We start from the raw sequence: 18,499 nt of genomic DNA on the forward strand, positions 1-18,499 counted from the left end.
CGTTGTGATGTCTTTCTTTAGTTTCACACGTTCAGGGAACTAAAGGGGAGGAAGACCAGGAGTGGTGGTGCTGGAGATTTAGGAGCGGTGCATATTCTATTGCAATTGCATTTAAACATCAAAGGAAAAAAGGCAATATCATTCAGGGCCCTTCTCACTCAATGAAATGTATACAACGGCTTAAGAAGTTTTGTATATGGAACTAAAAACCTGGTGTCATTTCAGACAGCTCAATCATTTAAAATAAAAAATATAAACGCCAGTGCCCATTTTCAGAGAGCCCGGAGTAAATAATTGCTACATTATACGCTGTGAAATAGAAGGGCTCTCTCAGGCCATCTTAAATCAAAGGTGTCATTCTTATTCCATTAAATTGGAGCTTTTCTCCCCCCCCCCCTCTCTCTGCCCCTTCTTTAATAATAACAGGTGATCTGAATTATGCAAGAGCTTGATGCTAAATTATGTTTAAAACACAGGGCACAAAAATAACAGCGCATGGTGATCATAATCTCACAGTGACAAAATTGCATGGCACAAAGGAGCACTTACATGTTGTGTGCTGTGGCGCGCATTAAATATGTATGTTACGCTTTGGATTTGCAATCATTTCTCACCGTGCCGCAGTTGTTTCGGTGGATGTATAAGGGTTCTATGAATAATAGAGAGAGTTGATTGGATGTGTGATGCAGGGAAACCTGTTTGTCGAGAGGGACATGATTGCTAAACACTGTAATTTTTTCGGCAGTGCAGTCTGATTACCGCATGTGCAGTGTGGAAGTACCAACAGTAGCTCGAAATGGCTCAGTGGGGAGTTCTGTGTCTCTATAATGTGGCAGTTTGCCTGAATGAAACAAATGTGAGGATGTCGTTGGAATGGGTTGGGGGCTTTCCATCCATCTATCTGTCTGCTTGTATCCCACACTTCTCATTTTTCCTCTCCTCCTTGCTTTAGAGGGGCAGGAGAGGGGGCAAACATTGTAGGTAGAGAGAGAGAGAGAGAGAGAGAGAGAGAGAGAGAGAGAGAGAGAGAGAGAGAGAGAGAGAGAGAGAGAGAGAGAGAGAGAGAGAGAGAGAGAGAGAGAGAAGGAAGGAGGTTAGTGAGACAGACAGGACAAAAGAGAGACAGACTGAGACAGTCAAAAAGAGAAAGATGGAGCAAGTAACACAGATACAGTAATGTATCGGGTGAGAGAGAGAGAGAGAGAGAGAGAGAGAGAGAGAGAGAGAGAGAGAGAGAGAGAGAGAGAGAGAGAGAGAGAGAGAGAGAGAGACTTTTTCTGTGAACTTATAGGGAGGGAGAGAAAGCTTAAGAGGCTGTGCCCGCCGAGAGGATATTACGTGCCAGAGATAATTAAATGTGATGGTAAAATATTCAGAAAGCCTGAAATTACACTGTAATGTAGATGAGAGAAAGCCCTAGGATTAGCATTGCTGAATAATTTTTATGTTTTATCTGGTTCTAATTAAACAAGAGCGATGCACTCTTTATAATCATAATAAAATTCCCCCAGTCCTCCTCTCCTCTCCTCTCCTCCCCACCATTCATGCAAGCTCTTCTGAAAATAACACAAGTGTGCGTTTCACGGTTCCAAATCCATTTCATTTTCTGCTGTTTTCTTCCCCCATTTGATGTTTCATTAGAAAATAATGACTTTCCTATGCAGAGACGTCTTTGATATCGCAATTAACATGGAACTTTCAAGGGAGGGGGGAAGAAACAAATTCTGGGCTCAAAACTCATAACAGTTTACTTATCGGGAAGACATTTGGCAATGTTTAATTTAAAGATCAGAAATTGCGGTTTCAAATAGATTTTTTTGTAATGTCTTGTTACATACGTTTCCTCTTAGTTGACTAGAAATAATCCTATTATTGTTGAGCTATTTGATGTCGTGCCAGGGTATTACCACACTCTCCCATTGTCCCTTTGCAATAAAAAAGAAAAAAAAGAAAAGGAAAAAATACATTCTGTCATAAATATGCATAGGCTCATATCTGAAGCCGAGGCTCCAATGTTGAAAATGCTTGTTGTTTTTCAAAATGTGATTAGTGATTCTTTTGTGGGTTCTCTGATTAAAAAAATGGAGGCTAGTGATTAACCCTGCATTAACCCCAGCGTCCCACAACGCTACACCACACCACATGACTCAGATGGTGTGGGTGTCTGCATCTGGTTCGCGCTTAATCACATCTGCCATTTTGTGTGCACAGTTTAGGTTTGTTATTGTTGTTTTCTTTTTAGTCCGCACTCCTGATTTATTGGAGGAGAGATGGCGACTTGGAGGAAAACCATTGGGCACTGCTTTGGCTGTTCATGGAGAGACTGAAGGAGAGATGGAGAGACTGAAGGAGAGATGGAGAGACTGAAGGAGAGATGGAGAGACTGAAGGAGAGATGGAGAGACTGAAGGAGAGATGGAGAGATTGACAGAGGGATGGCAACCAGGGCCATAACCAGACATTTTCAAATACAGAGGTCAAATACTGTGTGCTGTACTGCATACTGTATATTTAGAATGCTTCAAATACTTCAATCAAACTCTTAGGTTTGTTTTCATTTATCACTGCCTTGAGGATAAATATGGGTGTCGTATACAGACTGAAATTATCATTGTTGATCTATATTAATTTTTATCATAGATACATTTTACATTACTGAAAAAAATACAGAGGACATGACCTCTGTGTCCTCAATGGTAGTTACGGCCAGCGTGCGATTTATCAGAAAACCAGAAGGGGGGGTATGTTTCAGATTTCAAGCAATATCAGTGGAATTACATTAAACTGTGATTATAATCATATAGAAAAAGTGGCGATATCAAAACCAGAAGAGGGGACAATCCCCCCCATCCCCCCCTACAAATCGCACCCTGGTTACGGCCATGATGGCAGCACGGAGGAGAGGAAAAGCGTTGGGCACATGGTTGCTTTGGCAGTTGATGCAGGCCAGGCTGCAACGGGGGCAATTAAGAAGGTCAGCTTAGTCGCCCAGGAGCACTTTAGCTCCTTTGGCCAAAGGTCAGCCAACGACGGCAGAGCTGTCTGTCTGTCTGTCTTTACATGGATGACAGGCAGTGTTGCCAGATTGGGCTGTTTCGCGCCCAATTGGGCTGCTTAGGATGGCAGTGTGCGGGTAAAAATGGCATTTAGCAGAAAAACCCGCCCAATTTTTGCCATAGAAATCAATAGAATTGGGCAGGATTTTGTGCTTCTAGGCAGGTTTTGAGCATATTTTGGGCTGGAAATCATCAGCCTCATCTGGCAACCCTGATGAGAGGTGAGGGGATGCTCTGTGCTGTCTATAATATAGGCCCTACAGAGCGACTCTAGACTACTTCTCTCCACTCCAGGGCTGTCTTTACATGGATGAGTAGTGGAGACGCTTTGCACTATAGCTATAGTCTACAGCGCTATAGGAGGCTACTACTCTATAATACAGAACAACTCTATACTGATTCAAATTCCAGAAGTCTATTTAAAATGTGGAAGTTGTTAAAGGTGTTGTTTAAGGTGGGGCAGAGAGAGAGAGAGAGAGAGAGAGAGAGAGAGAGAGAGAGAGAGAGAGAGAGAGAGAGAGAGCTCTCAGCCTCTCCAACTGCCAATTACGGCATAAACATTTCCAACTGACAGCTTTTCTAAATCTCCATCAGCTAGACAGCCGGAGAAATATACCAACGTGAGTGTGTGAGCGCACGTCTGTGGGTAAAAGTGTGCGTGCATGTGACTGCAGGGAGGCCGACGGGGGGCATTAACAGGTCTGTTGTCCCAGGCCCAGGACGAGGAGGGTCCCAGAATTTGGTTCTAATAACCTGACACATACATTGTATGTGTTAGGTTAGGGGGGGGGGGTCTTTTCTGATAGCTTTGTCCTGGATCTGGCCAACGCTGTTAGTGTGTGTGTGTGTGTGTGTGTGTGTGTGTGTGTGTGTGTGCGTGCGTGCGTGTGTGCATGTGTGTGTGCATGTGTGTGTCCATGCCTGCCTGCCTGCCCGCTTTGCCCACCCGCCTGCCTGCCTGCCTGCCTGCCTGCCTGCCTGCCTGCCTGCCTTGCTGCCTGGCGTAAATCATATCCTGCGCCAGGCAAGCCAGACCGTGCCGGAAAAAAAATGCAGGGCAAGGCAAGGGGAGGCGAGGCCAGGCAGGGCCGGGCCAGGCGACATGCCCGCTTGGCCAGCAAAGCCTCCCTCTCTCTCTCTCTCTCTCCCTCTCTCTCTCTCTCTCTCTCTCTCTCTCTCCCTCTCTCTCTCCCTCTCTCTCTCTCTCTCTCGCTGCTCCTCATCTGTCTTGTAAATCTGCCGCCTGCCTGCCTGCCCGCCCTACCCGGCCCGGCCTGGCCCCGCTGGAGGAAATCAAAGTCGGGCTGCGGGCAGCGGGCCGAGCCCCCTGAGCAGGTGGCATCCTCCATCATCCTGGTGTGCAGCCCCGCACACGGACGGATGGATGGAGGGAGGGAGGGAAGGAAGGAAGGATGGAGGGAGGGATAGAGGGAGGGATGCATGGACCTGTGTGTGTGTGTGTGTGTGTGTGTGTGTGTGTGTGTGTGTGTGTGTGTGTGTGTGTGTGTGTGTGTGTGTGTGTGTGTGTGTGTGTGTGTGTGTGTGTATGTATGTAAAAGCGGACTTGCGTGTGTGTGTGTGTGTGTGTGTGTGTGTGTGTGTGTGTATGTGTGTGTGTGTGTGTGTGTGTGTGTGTGTGTGTGTGTGTGTGTGTGTGTGTGTGTGTGGTTGTGTGTGTGTGTGTGTGTGTGTGTGTGTGTGTGTGTGCATGTGTGTGTGTGTTTGTTGTGCCAGTGCAACCGCTCTGTCAGACGGAGCGGAGGAGTGGAGGAGAGGAGGGGGAAGAGGAGCAGAAGAGTGGAGAAGCGTAGGAGTGGAGGAAAGGAGGAGGAGAGGAGAGGAGTGGGGGTAAAGGAGGAGAGGTGGAGTAGAGGAATAGAAGAAAGAAGGAAAGGAGAGGAGAGGAGAGGAGAGGAGAAGTGGAGGAGGATAAATGGAGGAGGAGGTGAGGATGGAGGTCCCAGGAAATGAGCAAGGGGCATCGCGGCATTTGGGCGCGTCCGTTCCTGCCGTGCCATGCCAACATTCTATACTGCGTACCAGGGATGGAAATAAGCACCCGTCCACCTGCCAATGACGGGTGAATTTGGCCTTTGGCAGGTGAAATATGTCAACCCACCAGTCACCTTGACGGGTGAATTTTTTCTACAGGCGCTAAATTATACGCAGCATTCAACATCAAAGGTTTAAGCAAATTGGTAATGAAAAGAGTTATTGGCATCACAATAACTGAATTTATGACCTCTGAAACAAAAGTGTTGATCAGAAAATGATCTTAGTTGGCATTACAATGTTGGGGAACGGTTGAATATGAACTGGTAAAAATGGTGACTGGTAAAAATTGTGAGTGACTGGTAGATTTTAGAATCTACCTGCCACAGTGACTGGTGGGGAAAATGTTTAAGTTCCACCCCTGCTGCGTACCTTACCATGCTATGCAGCACAGTTATGTGAATGGCAGACACCATGCCAACGGGGCTTAAAATGCAGCTAAAAAGGGGGACATTTTTAATACCAGGAGATGATCTGATGATCCGCACTGCCTTATCATAGAGCACCACTGCTATCTGAATGGCACAACATGCCAAGGGGGGCTTGCAGTGTAATGCAGCTAAAAAAGATGGAAACATTTTAATGTCACGATACGATCTGATCATACAGGGGAAAGGGGCTTAAATTCATCTTTTTTACAGCTTTTTTTAACCCATCATTGTATTGGTGGAAAAAGTCTGATGTAGACCATGTTTACTATAACACTGATGGTTGAGAGCAATCTATCTTTTTTTTTTTTATAACTTGCATTACTTTTAAGTCATGTAAACCACTTTGACCAAAGTGACTTTCTATGAAAAGCTAGAGACGGGGAAGGGGGGGGGGGACTTGAAGAGTTGATTTCAGATTAGATTCTGCTTCAGGCTTTACTAAGGTAGACTAATAATGCAGAAGTGAAATATTAAACAATATTAACTGACTTCAGAATAGCAGTAGAGTGACATTTATGCTAATTCAGTGACACAAAGCAAAAATCAATGTCACAATTAGACAAGCGAGGTCTATAGCAGCAGTCTGTCCTCCCGCTTGCATCCTCCTGATCCTGGTGCTTGACAGGCACATGTGATTTCGAATGATAGTCTTTTGTCATCCTCATCAGTCCCGCCCACCCAAGCCCCTCACCCCCCCTTCTTGGCCCCCCTCTTCAATTGTCCCCCAGGAAACAAATTAGCATAGCCAAACAAGCTCCTCTTCCCAACTTTGCAAAGTAAAGAAGACTTCACATGCACATGCAGGAGGGGGGGGGGGGGGCATGCATAATCTCAGGCAGGGAGGGGTGGGGTCAACAAAGGGGTCAGTTGTCCCGGGTCCAGGGAGATGACTTTGCCCCGTGACCGGCCAAAAGCTGTGGTCAGCGGCGGCTCCTGATCTCAGGACAGAGGGCCAGAAACCAAAAGGAGATGTCTGTTACATAGCCTGGCGGTATAGCATAGCATAGCAAAGCAAAGCACAGGCTAATCTTCCCTCCGTGGCCTTTTGACACATGAGCAGGGCTTTAAATGCTGATTGATGGCCGTCCTCCCTAAGCCCGATGTAGCCAGCAAGCCAGCGAGCCAGCAAGTCAGCAGCAGTGGCTGTGGCAGCAGCATCGCACAAACACAACCATCTGGGCCTTGGCACCAGGGCCTGCTGACAGCTGTGGCCGGGCCCAGGACTTAAGCCATCTGAAAGTGCCCCCCCCCCAAAGAGGAGATTCTATGGTCAGGTGGGGCCCCAAGGGAAAATGCAAAAGAATGAACATTTGAACCAAAATCATCACTATTGTAGTACAGTATGGGCTGTTATTCACTATCTAGGAGCTTGGGGGCCCCAAGCGGCTGCCTGCCTTGCCTGGTGACAAGATGCGCCTCTGCCCCCCCCCCCCCCCCCCCTTAATACATGCAATGTAATAATGAGTAACCGACCTTGTTGGGGGCCCCACCTCTTGTGTGGGCCTGGGACAAGTAACCCCTTTGTTCCCCCACCTCGCCGGCGGTCCTGCTTGGCACAGCCTGGAGGAAATGAGGTGGAAATTAATGTTTCTCTAAAGTCTCACTATCCTGCATCCACCACCTCCCCCCCCTCTCCAACCTTTCGTGCCCTCATTTAAACAAAGCATATGGGGTTGGTTGGCTACAGTGAACTCGGCCCTGGGTCAATGGGGGCCCTCGAAGAATCGTATGTTAATGTACACTCTATAAAAATCAGTGTTACTTCAACATCTAAAAAGTAAGCTGGGACCACATGTAATCCAGAAGATGTCAAATTGACTCTCTAAGCGTTGAATTAACACTGTCGTTTTTTTTGCTGTATAAGAGGCAGTCTTGTGGTGCACGGTGGTGAATGTCTGGGTTAGCAAAACACTTGCAAAGAGGACTCATACGCCTGGTGGATCTACAGCTTCTCGGGGTAATTGTTTTTTTATGATTTAGCCGAAGTTGATAGTTTTGGCACACCAAATGTACTGATTCAATGGCATCAAATTCAATGTTCTTGTATGTGAGTTGGCAAATTCTGATACGATGTCCTTCAAAATCCAATTCACTGCCTTGTAGAATGTTTTTTATAAACCAAACCTATAAACTAGCCTATCTATTACAAGGAATGGTCAGTTCGTTGTACTTGTTACAATGACAAATAAAAATATATTCTATAGCCTATTCTCTACTGAAGATATCTCTGTGTGTTTTTTAAATAGATGCACAAATAACAATTTCGCTTAAACAACATCTAATTTAAAAGGCATGGCTAGCCTACTCCGAGTCCGAGTCCCGTCACAAATAAAAGTGCTGATTGATCTGTCAGTCCTGTGCTAAACGCTGTCATGGGCAGATGGCAGGGAGAATACTTTGCCTTTGTCTTCCTCAGCATGTGGCAGTGGCTGTTTTGGCCGGAGTCTGCCGTCTCAAAACTCGTGACCTGTCTGCTTCTGACAGCATTGGCCAGGCCCAGGACAAAGTTATCTGAAAGGGCCCCCAATATAATGTAACGAGGACCCAGTTCTGGGACTCCCATCTCCCTGCGCCCGGGACATCCGACCCCTTTGTCTCCGCACCCCTGGCTGTCAGCTTCCCTCTGACAGAAGGCTCCCCAGGGGCCCTTAACACTGTGTTTATACCTCAAAAGATGGTGGATAACTAGTTTGTTGTTCAACCACCTCAGTCGACTCATCTCATCACCATTAGAATAAAGCGTTAGACGTTAATAAAACATTAGAATAACAAAAACGTTTTTCTTAAAATAACTTCTGTACCCGCTACAGTCAGACTGATGGCAAAACTAAATATTTGAATCTCATGGATTTTATCTTTGTATCATGCTTTATTTTAATGTCGTATAATGTCTTATAATGTCTTCTTTAATCATTGAGACAAAGAGGGCCAGCACGAGAGTTCCATTGTGCCGGCTGCTAGTTGCACACAAATGGCGAATAAACAACTGGCTTTGACATTTCCCCCTCCTTTTGCACAGGTTTACATGGCACTGCCTATTTTCTAGTCGACTGAGCAGGTTTACTCGAACTCCCATGCCTGCCTGCCTGCCTGCCTGCCGCCGGCCCGCCTGGTATGTAAATCTATGCATATCATGGGAGTTGTGTTTCACATAAGATCAATTTTGCATCCTATTCCCCTCGTATCAGGATATGTTGTTTGTGTAACAAATAGCCATGATGGAAACAACAGTTAACAAATCGATATAACCCCACCGCCATTTTTAAAATTAAGGCATTGGCCTATAGTACTGTAGATTGTGTCAGAGCATATTGCACTGGGCCTAGTCCAATGTTATTACACACTAGGCCTACAACACAATCTAGTTGACTAGCCTAACCCTACCATAGTTTCACAAATGGGGGCCTAGGCATGTCCTTGGTCAGTGGATAGCACACAACTAATAGGCCCTAATACAATTAAATAATTGTTTCGCATGGATAATAGGGCATACACTTTGGGATTAGGCCTTGCAAGTTCTCGTTCATGGGCCATCCATCCATAACAGAAAGTGAAGAATAGAAGACCAAGACTGTTTTTCGATTTCCAATAAATAGTCATTGATCAGCGAGGGATAACCAGAGGGGATAACTTTCAGTGCTCTGATGTACCCAGTTACATCCAACTGCAGAGAGTGATAGCAGTGAAGCTTGCTAGCGCCATCTGCTGGATATGATGAGCACGTGCAAACGCCATCACCTCTCAAAAAGCGAGGCAGGCTGGCACAGAAAAATAAGAGTCAGTGTGTGTGTGTTGCCCTTTTTCCTGCCATAGCCTATTATTGTTATAAATCATTTATGTCAAAAAAGGACACAAGGATGTGTTAACATGATTGCATATTAGTGGTCATACAAGTTAACCAAAGCAGTTTAGTGGTGAATAGCCTACATGCTTGGAAATGTGTTTGTTGTGGGTTCTATGCTCATGTAACCTGCCTCCTGAAACAGGTGGGGTTTACGTTACACTCATTCACCCACCAGTCTGAAATAGTTGGAATGGGAACAGACACATTTTGAACTTCCAATGTGATGTGCGCAGACTCGTCACCACACGACTCGAGCAGGGAATGCATCATCATCAGGGAATGCAACAATCAGAGGGAGTGTTGTGTCATGCTAATGTGATGCTCAAATATTAGAAAAATCCTTAAGAAACACCCGAGGAAACAATTGGCGGACATACAACACAGCGATAGGGTGGGGCATGTCGAATAGAGTGACATTCCTTGCAGTTTGAGAGTTAGAGGTAAGTTGAGTTTGAGTTGAGGCAACCTCTTGTTGGCTAAGCTTACGGTTCTGTGCCTTGGTCGTTCATGCTATCAGATAGACTGCTTTAATCACCGTGGAGTGAATTATAACAGTCGTTAAATATGTATTGTGTCTACTTTGTTTTAAACAAAAATAAAGCATAGTGAGTTAGCCACATGTTGTGCTACGCTATGACCACTAGTGATGACGCACAGCTGTGATGGAGACCACTGCGCATGCGTTGAGTATGTAAACAATGGAATTTGTCTGAAAAATGCAAGACCAGCTGCTTTTTAGATATTATCCTTCAAAGTGCTGTTAGTATTACAAAGTCGAAACCGCCGACGAAGCAGATGATTATGTTGGCTGAGTTTTGTTCATCATCCTTTCCATTGGACAGATGCTAGAAGAGGAATTTTCAAAATATGCTGACTGTAGCTCATGTAAACTCTGCGTGTTCACACCCACTTTGGGTCTCTAAATCCACTAAATGGTCTTCAAAATTAAGGTGATCCGTAGATTCTCCGAATATGTTAATACTCTTCCAATAATCCAGTCTGTCTGTCTGTCTATCTATAATCTGCCACATTATTAGCCTACCAGCTGTGTAAACTACTGTGATGTGTTTTCATGATCTTGTGTCATCATCTGGCTTGTGTCAGACAGTAAAGCCTGCTGTCCTTTCCATGAACCCAGCATACCAACAAGTGGTGGTAAAACAGATATAGGGCAGCCAGGGCAATGGCAAAGCACATCTTCTGATGTCTTTGTGTCGTGATTTCCCCTGATACTGCCAGCTGATTAAAACCTTGCTCTAAAGCCACAGACTACATACATGTTTTGCGTGCCATAACCGAGACCTCGTCGCCACACAACTGGCGTTGTATAATGTTTTTGTCACTTGTGGCTGTGTGCTGGTGATTTGAATACTGTTGTTCACTGATGGGTCATTGGTGGATTCTAGTAGCAGACGTGTGGTGCTATCAGTTTGGGGAGGGGAACCTTATGTCTCGAGGGCTGTTTGCGGCCCTTGAGGCCGTTTAATCTGGCCCCAACATAATTTCAATGTTGTGCAGCTTCACATGAAATATGAATTATTTTGTAAAAGAATCTTAGAAATTAACTTGCATTTTCAATTCAATTAGGCTATATTTAGGGAACCTAGAGAAGGTGGGGTCTTTTTTAAAGGTGGCTGCCTTCAATAAGCTTTTAGGCCTTTAAAGTGCAGGGGGAAATCCTGGTTTGTGTTCATAGTACGGCCCTCGGAGGATTTTTACGGCCCTTTGAGGAATTTGAAGTGGCCCTTGGAATGAAAAAGGTTCCCCACCCCTGGTCTAATCTGTATTGATCCAATTCCAGGTAAGCAGCTGCGACTCTAGAAGTGCCACACCATGGAGGCGGTCCTGAGCAGGTTGAAACATCTGACCGACAATGAGCTTCGGCAGGAGTTCCTGAGCGCCGGTCTGAAGTGTGGACCTATCACCGGCACCACCAGGGGCACCTTCGAGAGGAAACTGGCACGGAAACTCCTGGAGAGCCAAGCTTCAGAGGTTGGAGAGACTGAAACGGACCGCCCCAGCAGTGATGAGGCCAGAGGAGGCACCAACAACAGCAGCAGCAGCAGCACCACCACCAGCAGCAGTGTGGTGGATGTGGTGACTTGTGAAGGTTCACAAAAGAGTGGGGAATGTGACTCCATTTGCACCCAGGAGCAGAAGACCTCCCCTCCTTCAGGATTTGGCAGTCCCCAGGGAGGGGAGGAGAACAGGGCAGAGAAGAATCAGTCATCTCTCCCCAAGGCCCCCACCCATTACTATGGAGTTTGTCCACCTCTGGACTCACCAGGAAGAGAAGGTGAGCAGCCATAGAGCCATAGAACAATAGCGTTGACTAGTCCTGTCTAGTGCAACAAATGTCTGCGTTTGATTGCCGTCATCTTTGTTCAGGGATTATGCTGCTTGAACGAGTTGGAGACAAGGCTATATGCAAATCATCCTGTAGGTGGCGGTAAAGGAATGTTGATGGTTTGAAAAACAGAGAGATCCTGTATACACTCTGTGCAGAATTATTAGGCAAACAAGTTTTTTGACAATATCGTCCATTTTACGCATATTGTCCGCCACCACCCTTTATGGACATGAACACCTATTGGATTTAAGCATTCCAGGTCATGCATATTGGTATAATAAGAGACAGTGTGATCGAATGAGCCCCATACCCTATATCAGGCCAAATTAGTGTGCATAATTATTAGGCAACTTTGTTTTACTCTGGGAAAATGAGCCACAAAAGAGATCTAACAAACTCTGTAAAGACTATAAACAATTTTGAAGTCTTCTAGAGGGGTGTGGCTGTCTTGAAATATTGGTCACATCCATCTAATGCACCGTTACAAGCCACCAGTGTCACATGACATGTGCTCACAAAGACACTGCCAGATTGAGAAGAATTGAAGATGAAACTACCACAAAACTATTACCCTGCAGTGCTGGTATATTCCAGAACTGAAACCTACATCGACTGTCCACAAGAACATTGTATTCAGCACTCAGAGACATGGCCAAGGTAAAACAGGCTGAAACCTGAAGACCACTCAACAAGTAACTTAAGTCAAGACTGGGTCAAGAAATGTCTTTAGACAGTTTTTTTCAATGGTTTTATGAACTAGTGAAAGTGACTGTTAATGGACCAGGTTGATGAGCCTATGGCTAGATCAGTAATGTGCACACTCAGATCAGTTGCTGAGTTCCACTCAAATACCAGCAGATTACTGCATAAATACCATTGTCTTCGTAAAAGATGCAATTTTCTCCCTCTAAAAGATCCAGCCATGGGTTCATCCACCCTGTCTGTCAAGAGTCACTTTCCCAAGTCCATAAAACCTTTGAAAATTTTGTCCCCAGGTATTTTTGCCCCCGTTTTGACTTAATTAACTTGTTGAATGGTTGTCTGGTGTCATCCCTTCTTACCTTGGCCATGTCTCTGAGCGCTCAATACCCTGTTTTTCTGGACACTCTGTGTTGGTTTCTGTTCTGGAATATGATAGCACTGCAGGGTAATATTTTTTTGTAGTTTCACGTTAAATTGTTCTCAATGTTTGGCAGTGACATTTCTTAAGAGACTGATGACTTTGTAACGGTGCATCTGATAGTTCTGTGCGAACGTGACCAACATCATGCAAATTTCAAGACAGCCACATCCCTCTAGAACACTTCAAAATTGTTTATAGACATTTCAGAGTTTGTTAGATCTATTTTGTGGCCCATTTTCCCAGAAGAAAACAAAGTTGCCTAATAATTATGCACACCTGATATAAGGTGTTGGGCACCTTTGACCACACCCCCATCTTATTATACAAATATACATGACCTGGAATGCTTAAATCAAGTAGGATTTCATGTTCATATAGATTGCTGTTGGAAAATATGCATTAAAAAGACAAAATGGTCAAAAAACATGTTTGCCTAATAATTCTGCACACAGTGTAATGGCAGCGGTGCCTGAGTTATCCTGCTGACAGGCAAACAGACGAACAAACCAATGCGGCCGAAAACGTAACCTCCTTGGCGGAGGTGATAAATTGGCTGACAGGTGATAGGTAAAACTCAATTATTTAACTCAAGGGGAGGGTTAAAGTGAGATTATTAGGGCAGAGCTATTTTTTCAAAGACATAGGTAATGTTTACTTGTACTCTGGAACTATATATGAATAAGCTTAATGTCACCTTGTAAAACATGTTCTACAGTGCTGCTTGTGCAGAATGAGTAATATTGTATATCGTCGGCTTGCTACCAAAACCGCCTAAGTCCGAATTTGGTCGAAATGAGATTTTTGCATAAACTTACTCCCCTACCACAGCTGCATCACCCTGCCTTTCTGCCAGGTTCATTGATCAATCACAACAGTCACCAGAGTCAAAAATCTGTATGTATAAAGTCACACACTGCCTATGAGAAAATGAATGACCAGGGACGTAGCTATAGGGAGGACAAGGAGGGCATTTGCCTGTAGGCCTAGGGCCCTCCTGCAGGTGGCAGGGGTAGGGGCCCTATTTTGATCTTGGCAGGTGGTATGGGGGCCCTATCTATTCATCCTGGGGCCCTGTGCACAATTGTTCTGCCAATGTGAATGACTTGGGTAACTTGACTTAGCCATTTTTGATGCAAGAAGCCGTTTATTTACATCTGTTGAGAGTTTTTTCCCTCACTCTCTCTCTCTCTCTCTTCAAAGACAATGGCCATGTTTTAAAACTTCATCCTTAGACATCTGTCTGAGATAATCTTATCACACAATGGTTGTAGCCCTACATTAATTAATAGTTGTAGCCTTGAAATGAATTCGGCAATCATTAATCATGTACTTTATTTGATGTTATCACAGATTTATAGAAGACAGTCACAGACTGCATTGTCTCATAACAATCTGCTATATTGTGGCCTTATGAATTTTTTCATAATGTAGATTTAGAACAGCAATGGGTTACTGTCACTAGTGCAATGCATTACCGCATACGAAGAAGGATGACCTACTCAAACGTGTGGAGTATCCAGTAGTGGTTCTATATCGTATTCTGAATGGCACGGTCATGGTGTTGAAGTGGGCGGGGCACAGTTCTATGACCAGGTTACCTCGGTCATAGGCAAGGTTGGGAGGGTGGGGCAGTTCTATGAGCATGGAGAAGAGCAGAAGTTAAGCAAAGATGGTAAACAAGGAGGAGACAGTTCGTGAGGAGGTACAAGGACCAAAGAAGTGCCCCACCCCTTCATCCTCCTCCATGACTGATGGGACCTCAACATGGAGATTGGGAGTCACTGCATGGCTTACTCTGTGTGACACTGCAGTTGGTGTCTGCCCTGATATGAGCAATGTATGCATTACCATTGTGGCACTTGCTCTGGCACAATGACAAGAGTTATACTTTGGATGAGAATACAAATAATGTTTAATTGAAAGCTAATATGACTGAAAGTGCGAGAAAGTGAAAGAAATCTGTGAAAATCTGTTGATAGACTCGAGAATTACCAAAGGCAAAAGAAACTCCTAAGTGTTTAAGTTAAACAGTTAGACATAATTAACTTAGTACATAGCATGCTAGGTTGTTACAAGGTCTACAAAAATATTTAAATCATTCACCATATCCAGGATTAAAGTTTGGAATAAAAAAAATAAATAATAGTATAACTATCAAAATAATGTGCAGTGCATTGGTCTTGTTTTGCAGCTTCAAATAATTTATTTTAAAGTGTTTTGTTTTCCTTAGGAGCCATTTCATGTTTGACTTTCAGCTTCACTGAAAAAAAAATAAAGAAAATAAATTAACATCTTGGTAATGTTTGTAGTGGACCAATGACACAGACATGATGACAGGATGATGCAGATGTGGTAGGGGAGTAAAAAAGGGGAGTTCTGCAAAAATCTCCTTTGACCAAAATTATTAGGGAGGACTCACAATTGCTCTTTGCCCAGGGTCTCAGATTTCCTAGAACCGCCACTGATGTTTGGCGCCCCCTTTGGCTCCTAGTTTTTCCCTGTTTTCCGAAAACCCCAAAATCGGACTTAGGCGGTTTTGGTAGCAAGCCGACGATATGGTTTTGTGCTGCATGCTGTGCTTTTAAATTCTGGGGAGATGAAAGGGCGAAGATCAGATGGGCATGGTGATGAAAAGGTCGGATTGACCGGCCCTTTTGATGTCTTGATGTAAAGAGTGTTTCTCCGTCCTTGTTTTCATCTCTGACTGAACACTGTCAATTATTTATTTAGTTTTCTTCTACAGGTCATCAACATCGTTTTAGTAGCAGATGCCAGGTGGTGACACAGCTAATGCCCATAAAATAAGCAGTGAATATGCTAGATGATCCATTATAAACAAAAATCATTTGATACATAACATGCTGGCATTAGCTGTGGTTGCAATGTCTTGACATGTACTACTAAAAAAATCTTACTGACCTCTACCACTTGTGACATTCAGTTGATCCATGCAGCCTTATTTTAGTCACTCCACAGTTTTTTTGTTCTTTTCAAACTACTCTGTAGCCCAGTTCTAACTAATGTGTGTTTCTTTCAATTCCTCCAGATACCGTCCATGTGTACACAGACCAGAAGAAAGCCCTGGATGCCGTCTTGAAGATGAAAGGTGCCCGGTTTAAAGTGTTTGCCTGCCGGGAAGATGCGGAGAAGTTTGCCACGGCTGCGTCCGAAGGCTCCTCACCACTAAGGACTCAAGGGTCGGAAACCCGGGAGACATCAAACAGTGTCACCCATAGCGGTATGTTAAGTGTTTTCTTTGAAAAAATAAAAACAAATGGGTTATGGGTTTATTTGGAAGTTGATGTCCTGTCACTGGGTGACTGAACTCTATTCTTTGTAGGGTACATGGCCTGTGTGTTGTAAAACAAGTCTTTAGGATGAATTTACAGGAAAAGAAGCACTTACACTTTAAACGCTTTAGACATTCATCCTAATCCTAAGGATTTGTTTTCTCCATTTACATGACCCGTGTGTATGTGTGTGTGTGTTTCAGCTCTGAATGTGGAGAAGCCGGCAAATGAGTTCAAGAGTCCGCACACCCAGGACCTGACTGGGAAGTTCAGGAGCGCGGTGGAGAAGGGAGATGAGGAGACCTTCTGTCAGCTGGTTTGGGAAAACCCACGCTACCTTATTGGGTCCGCAGACAACCCCACCATTGTTCAGGCAAGGTCATGCTCTGCACTGTACAGTACAGTAGAGGCAGCACGATGCATTCTGTCTCATGGACGTCTGTGTTGCTGTGCGTAATGTTGTGGCTAAAATGTTGGTCACTCATCAGGAAAACATTGCACAGATTTTGTTGAGTAGGGCTATGACTATTGTAGTAGCTGTGCTCTTTTTTTCTGTTTTGATATAAAAATCACATAACATAACTCTTCATATAGAGATGGAATGTAGTATGTAATTGATTCTAGTATAGTATGGTACAGCACAGTATGCGCACAGACAAATTCTAGTTTATTGAGTTTTACACCCATTATGTCAACGCAGATGGGGATGTCCATGAGAAATGTTCTACTGCATAGGTTTTACAGGCTTAACATTAAATTGAAATCTTCAAAACTGTGAAGATGAAAATGTTGCTCATAATCCTGTCAGTGAAAGTGTAGGCTGTTGGATTTGCTTGTTATCAATTTTGAACGCAAGGGAACACACTGTACCAAAAGGACCAGCTTTATGGGTCATTCCACGCCAAATCTCCGAGTCATCCCGCACGACCATCTCAGATTTGGCAATAAAAAAATCAAGGAGGTTCACAACCGTTCCAATAGGAAAAGTGCAAAATTATAGCTCTCAACTCCTCATAGTTTTGTCATTAAAAATGCTTTTGTCAGGTACCCCCCTGACTCGTTTGGAACAGACTTCTCAGAGAGCCCACTTTCAGAGTGTTGTATCTAAAAAACTACTTTAAGTAGGTCCTTGTGAATTTCAAGGGGTAACATTTGGAACATGTACTTGTGAAATATGGATTTTCACACATCCTCTTGTCATTTACCACCGTTTTCTGGGGGCTTAAAGTTGCTTGAAAAATTCTCACCTTTGAATTTGTGGGCATCTTTGAAGGACTGTGGTAAGTGCAGTTTTAAAGACAGAGGTTTGATATGGACAATGTATGTTCCCAACTATTCTGTGCATGTTGTGTTGAAAGACTGATCTTCTGCGATTAACAGATAAGAAGATATGAAGTCTTTAAAATGGAAAAACTGAAACTTGGTGCCATCTTTGCCACGTTATTAAAAAAAAATGTCACGACTCACCACCATATTATCAACAGTTTTGGAAAGATTAGATGTCTGTTCTTAACATATCTAAAAACTGGGATGGTATTCTGCCTCATTTGGTCACAATGATTTTTTAAAAACCCACTGTTGTGTGACTTCCACTGCTCCTATGACAACCTGATATTGGGGGGCAACTTTGCCATGCTATACCAAAACAATGACAACAATCATCACAATGAACTGAACAGTTTTGGAAAGATAGGATGTCTGTTTGTAACATATCCGAAAACTGGGATGGTGTTCTGCATCAATGTCTTGTAATTACTCTTGAAAAAACCCTTTGCTGTTACATCAGCAGCTCCTGTGAAAATGCCCAAGTCACATGAATTACCAGGGGCGGAGCTATAGGGGGACAAGCAGGGCATTTGTCCAGGGCCCTCCTGAATTTGTGGTAGGGGCCATAATCATGACCTTTGCAGACTTTTGGGTGCCAATCTATTTGGGCTGATACTGTGATGTGAATGACAGGCAGTTTGACTTGGGCATTTTTGATACAAGAAATGTGACTTGAGTATTTTTGAAGCACACAATAAGAAACAGTTGAGTGATTTATATACCATTATTATTTTTATTTTTATTTTAGCTTTTAGGTAACTAAATTTTTTGGTAACTAAATGTTCGTGAATTAAAGGTTATGGCCATGTGTTTAAACCTCAACACTGTAGGAGTTAACATTTTGCTATTATACCGTAAAGTAAGTCTTGAATTGCAGTAGTGATAAATTAATTGAATCATTCTGATTTGTAAAGTAGCATTGTTAACACATAGTCTTGATACAGGATGTTTGCCGAACTTTATTTCAGCATATGATTTTTTAAACAAATTTCTATTAACCATGAAGATATTTTGACATTTTAATTCAA

The 18,499-nt window shown here is 43.8% G+C and overlaps 2 protein-coding genes across 2 annotated transcripts in view; both read left to right on the top strand.

The window, feature by feature from the left end:
- LOC134460340 (uncharacterized) overlaps positions 1-11,203 on the top strand; it is a 23,849-nt gene extending 12,646 nt beyond the window's left edge. Inside the window, exon 11 of the mRNA XM_063212771.1 lies at positions 11,184-11,203. Coding sequence (XP_063068841.1) covers positions 11,184-11,203 — 20 coding nt within the window. The remainder of the gene's footprint in view (positions 1-11,183) is intronic.
- LOC134460341 (ankyrin repeat and LEM domain-containing protein 2) overlaps positions 9,660-18,499 on the top strand; it is a 20,296-nt gene continuing 11,456 nt past the window's right edge. Inside the window, exons 1-4 of the mRNA XM_063212772.1 lie at positions 9,660-9,822; positions 11,184-11,678; positions 15,902-16,093; positions 16,349-16,518. Coding sequence (XP_063068842.1) covers positions 11,216-11,678; positions 15,902-16,093; positions 16,349-16,518 — 825 coding nt within the window. The 5' untranslated portion in view covers positions 9,660-9,822; positions 11,184-11,215. The remainder of the gene's footprint in view (positions 9,823-11,183; positions 11,679-15,901; positions 16,094-16,348; positions 16,519-18,499) is intronic.

Source organism: Engraulis encrasicolus, chromosome 12, assembly GCF_034702125.1.
Source record: "Engraulis encrasicolus isolate BLACKSEA-1 chromosome 12, IST_EnEncr_1.0, whole genome shotgun sequence".
In the NCBI taxonomy this organism is placed as follows: Eukaryota; Metazoa; Chordata; class Actinopteri; order Clupeiformes; family Engraulidae; genus Engraulis; species Engraulis encrasicolus.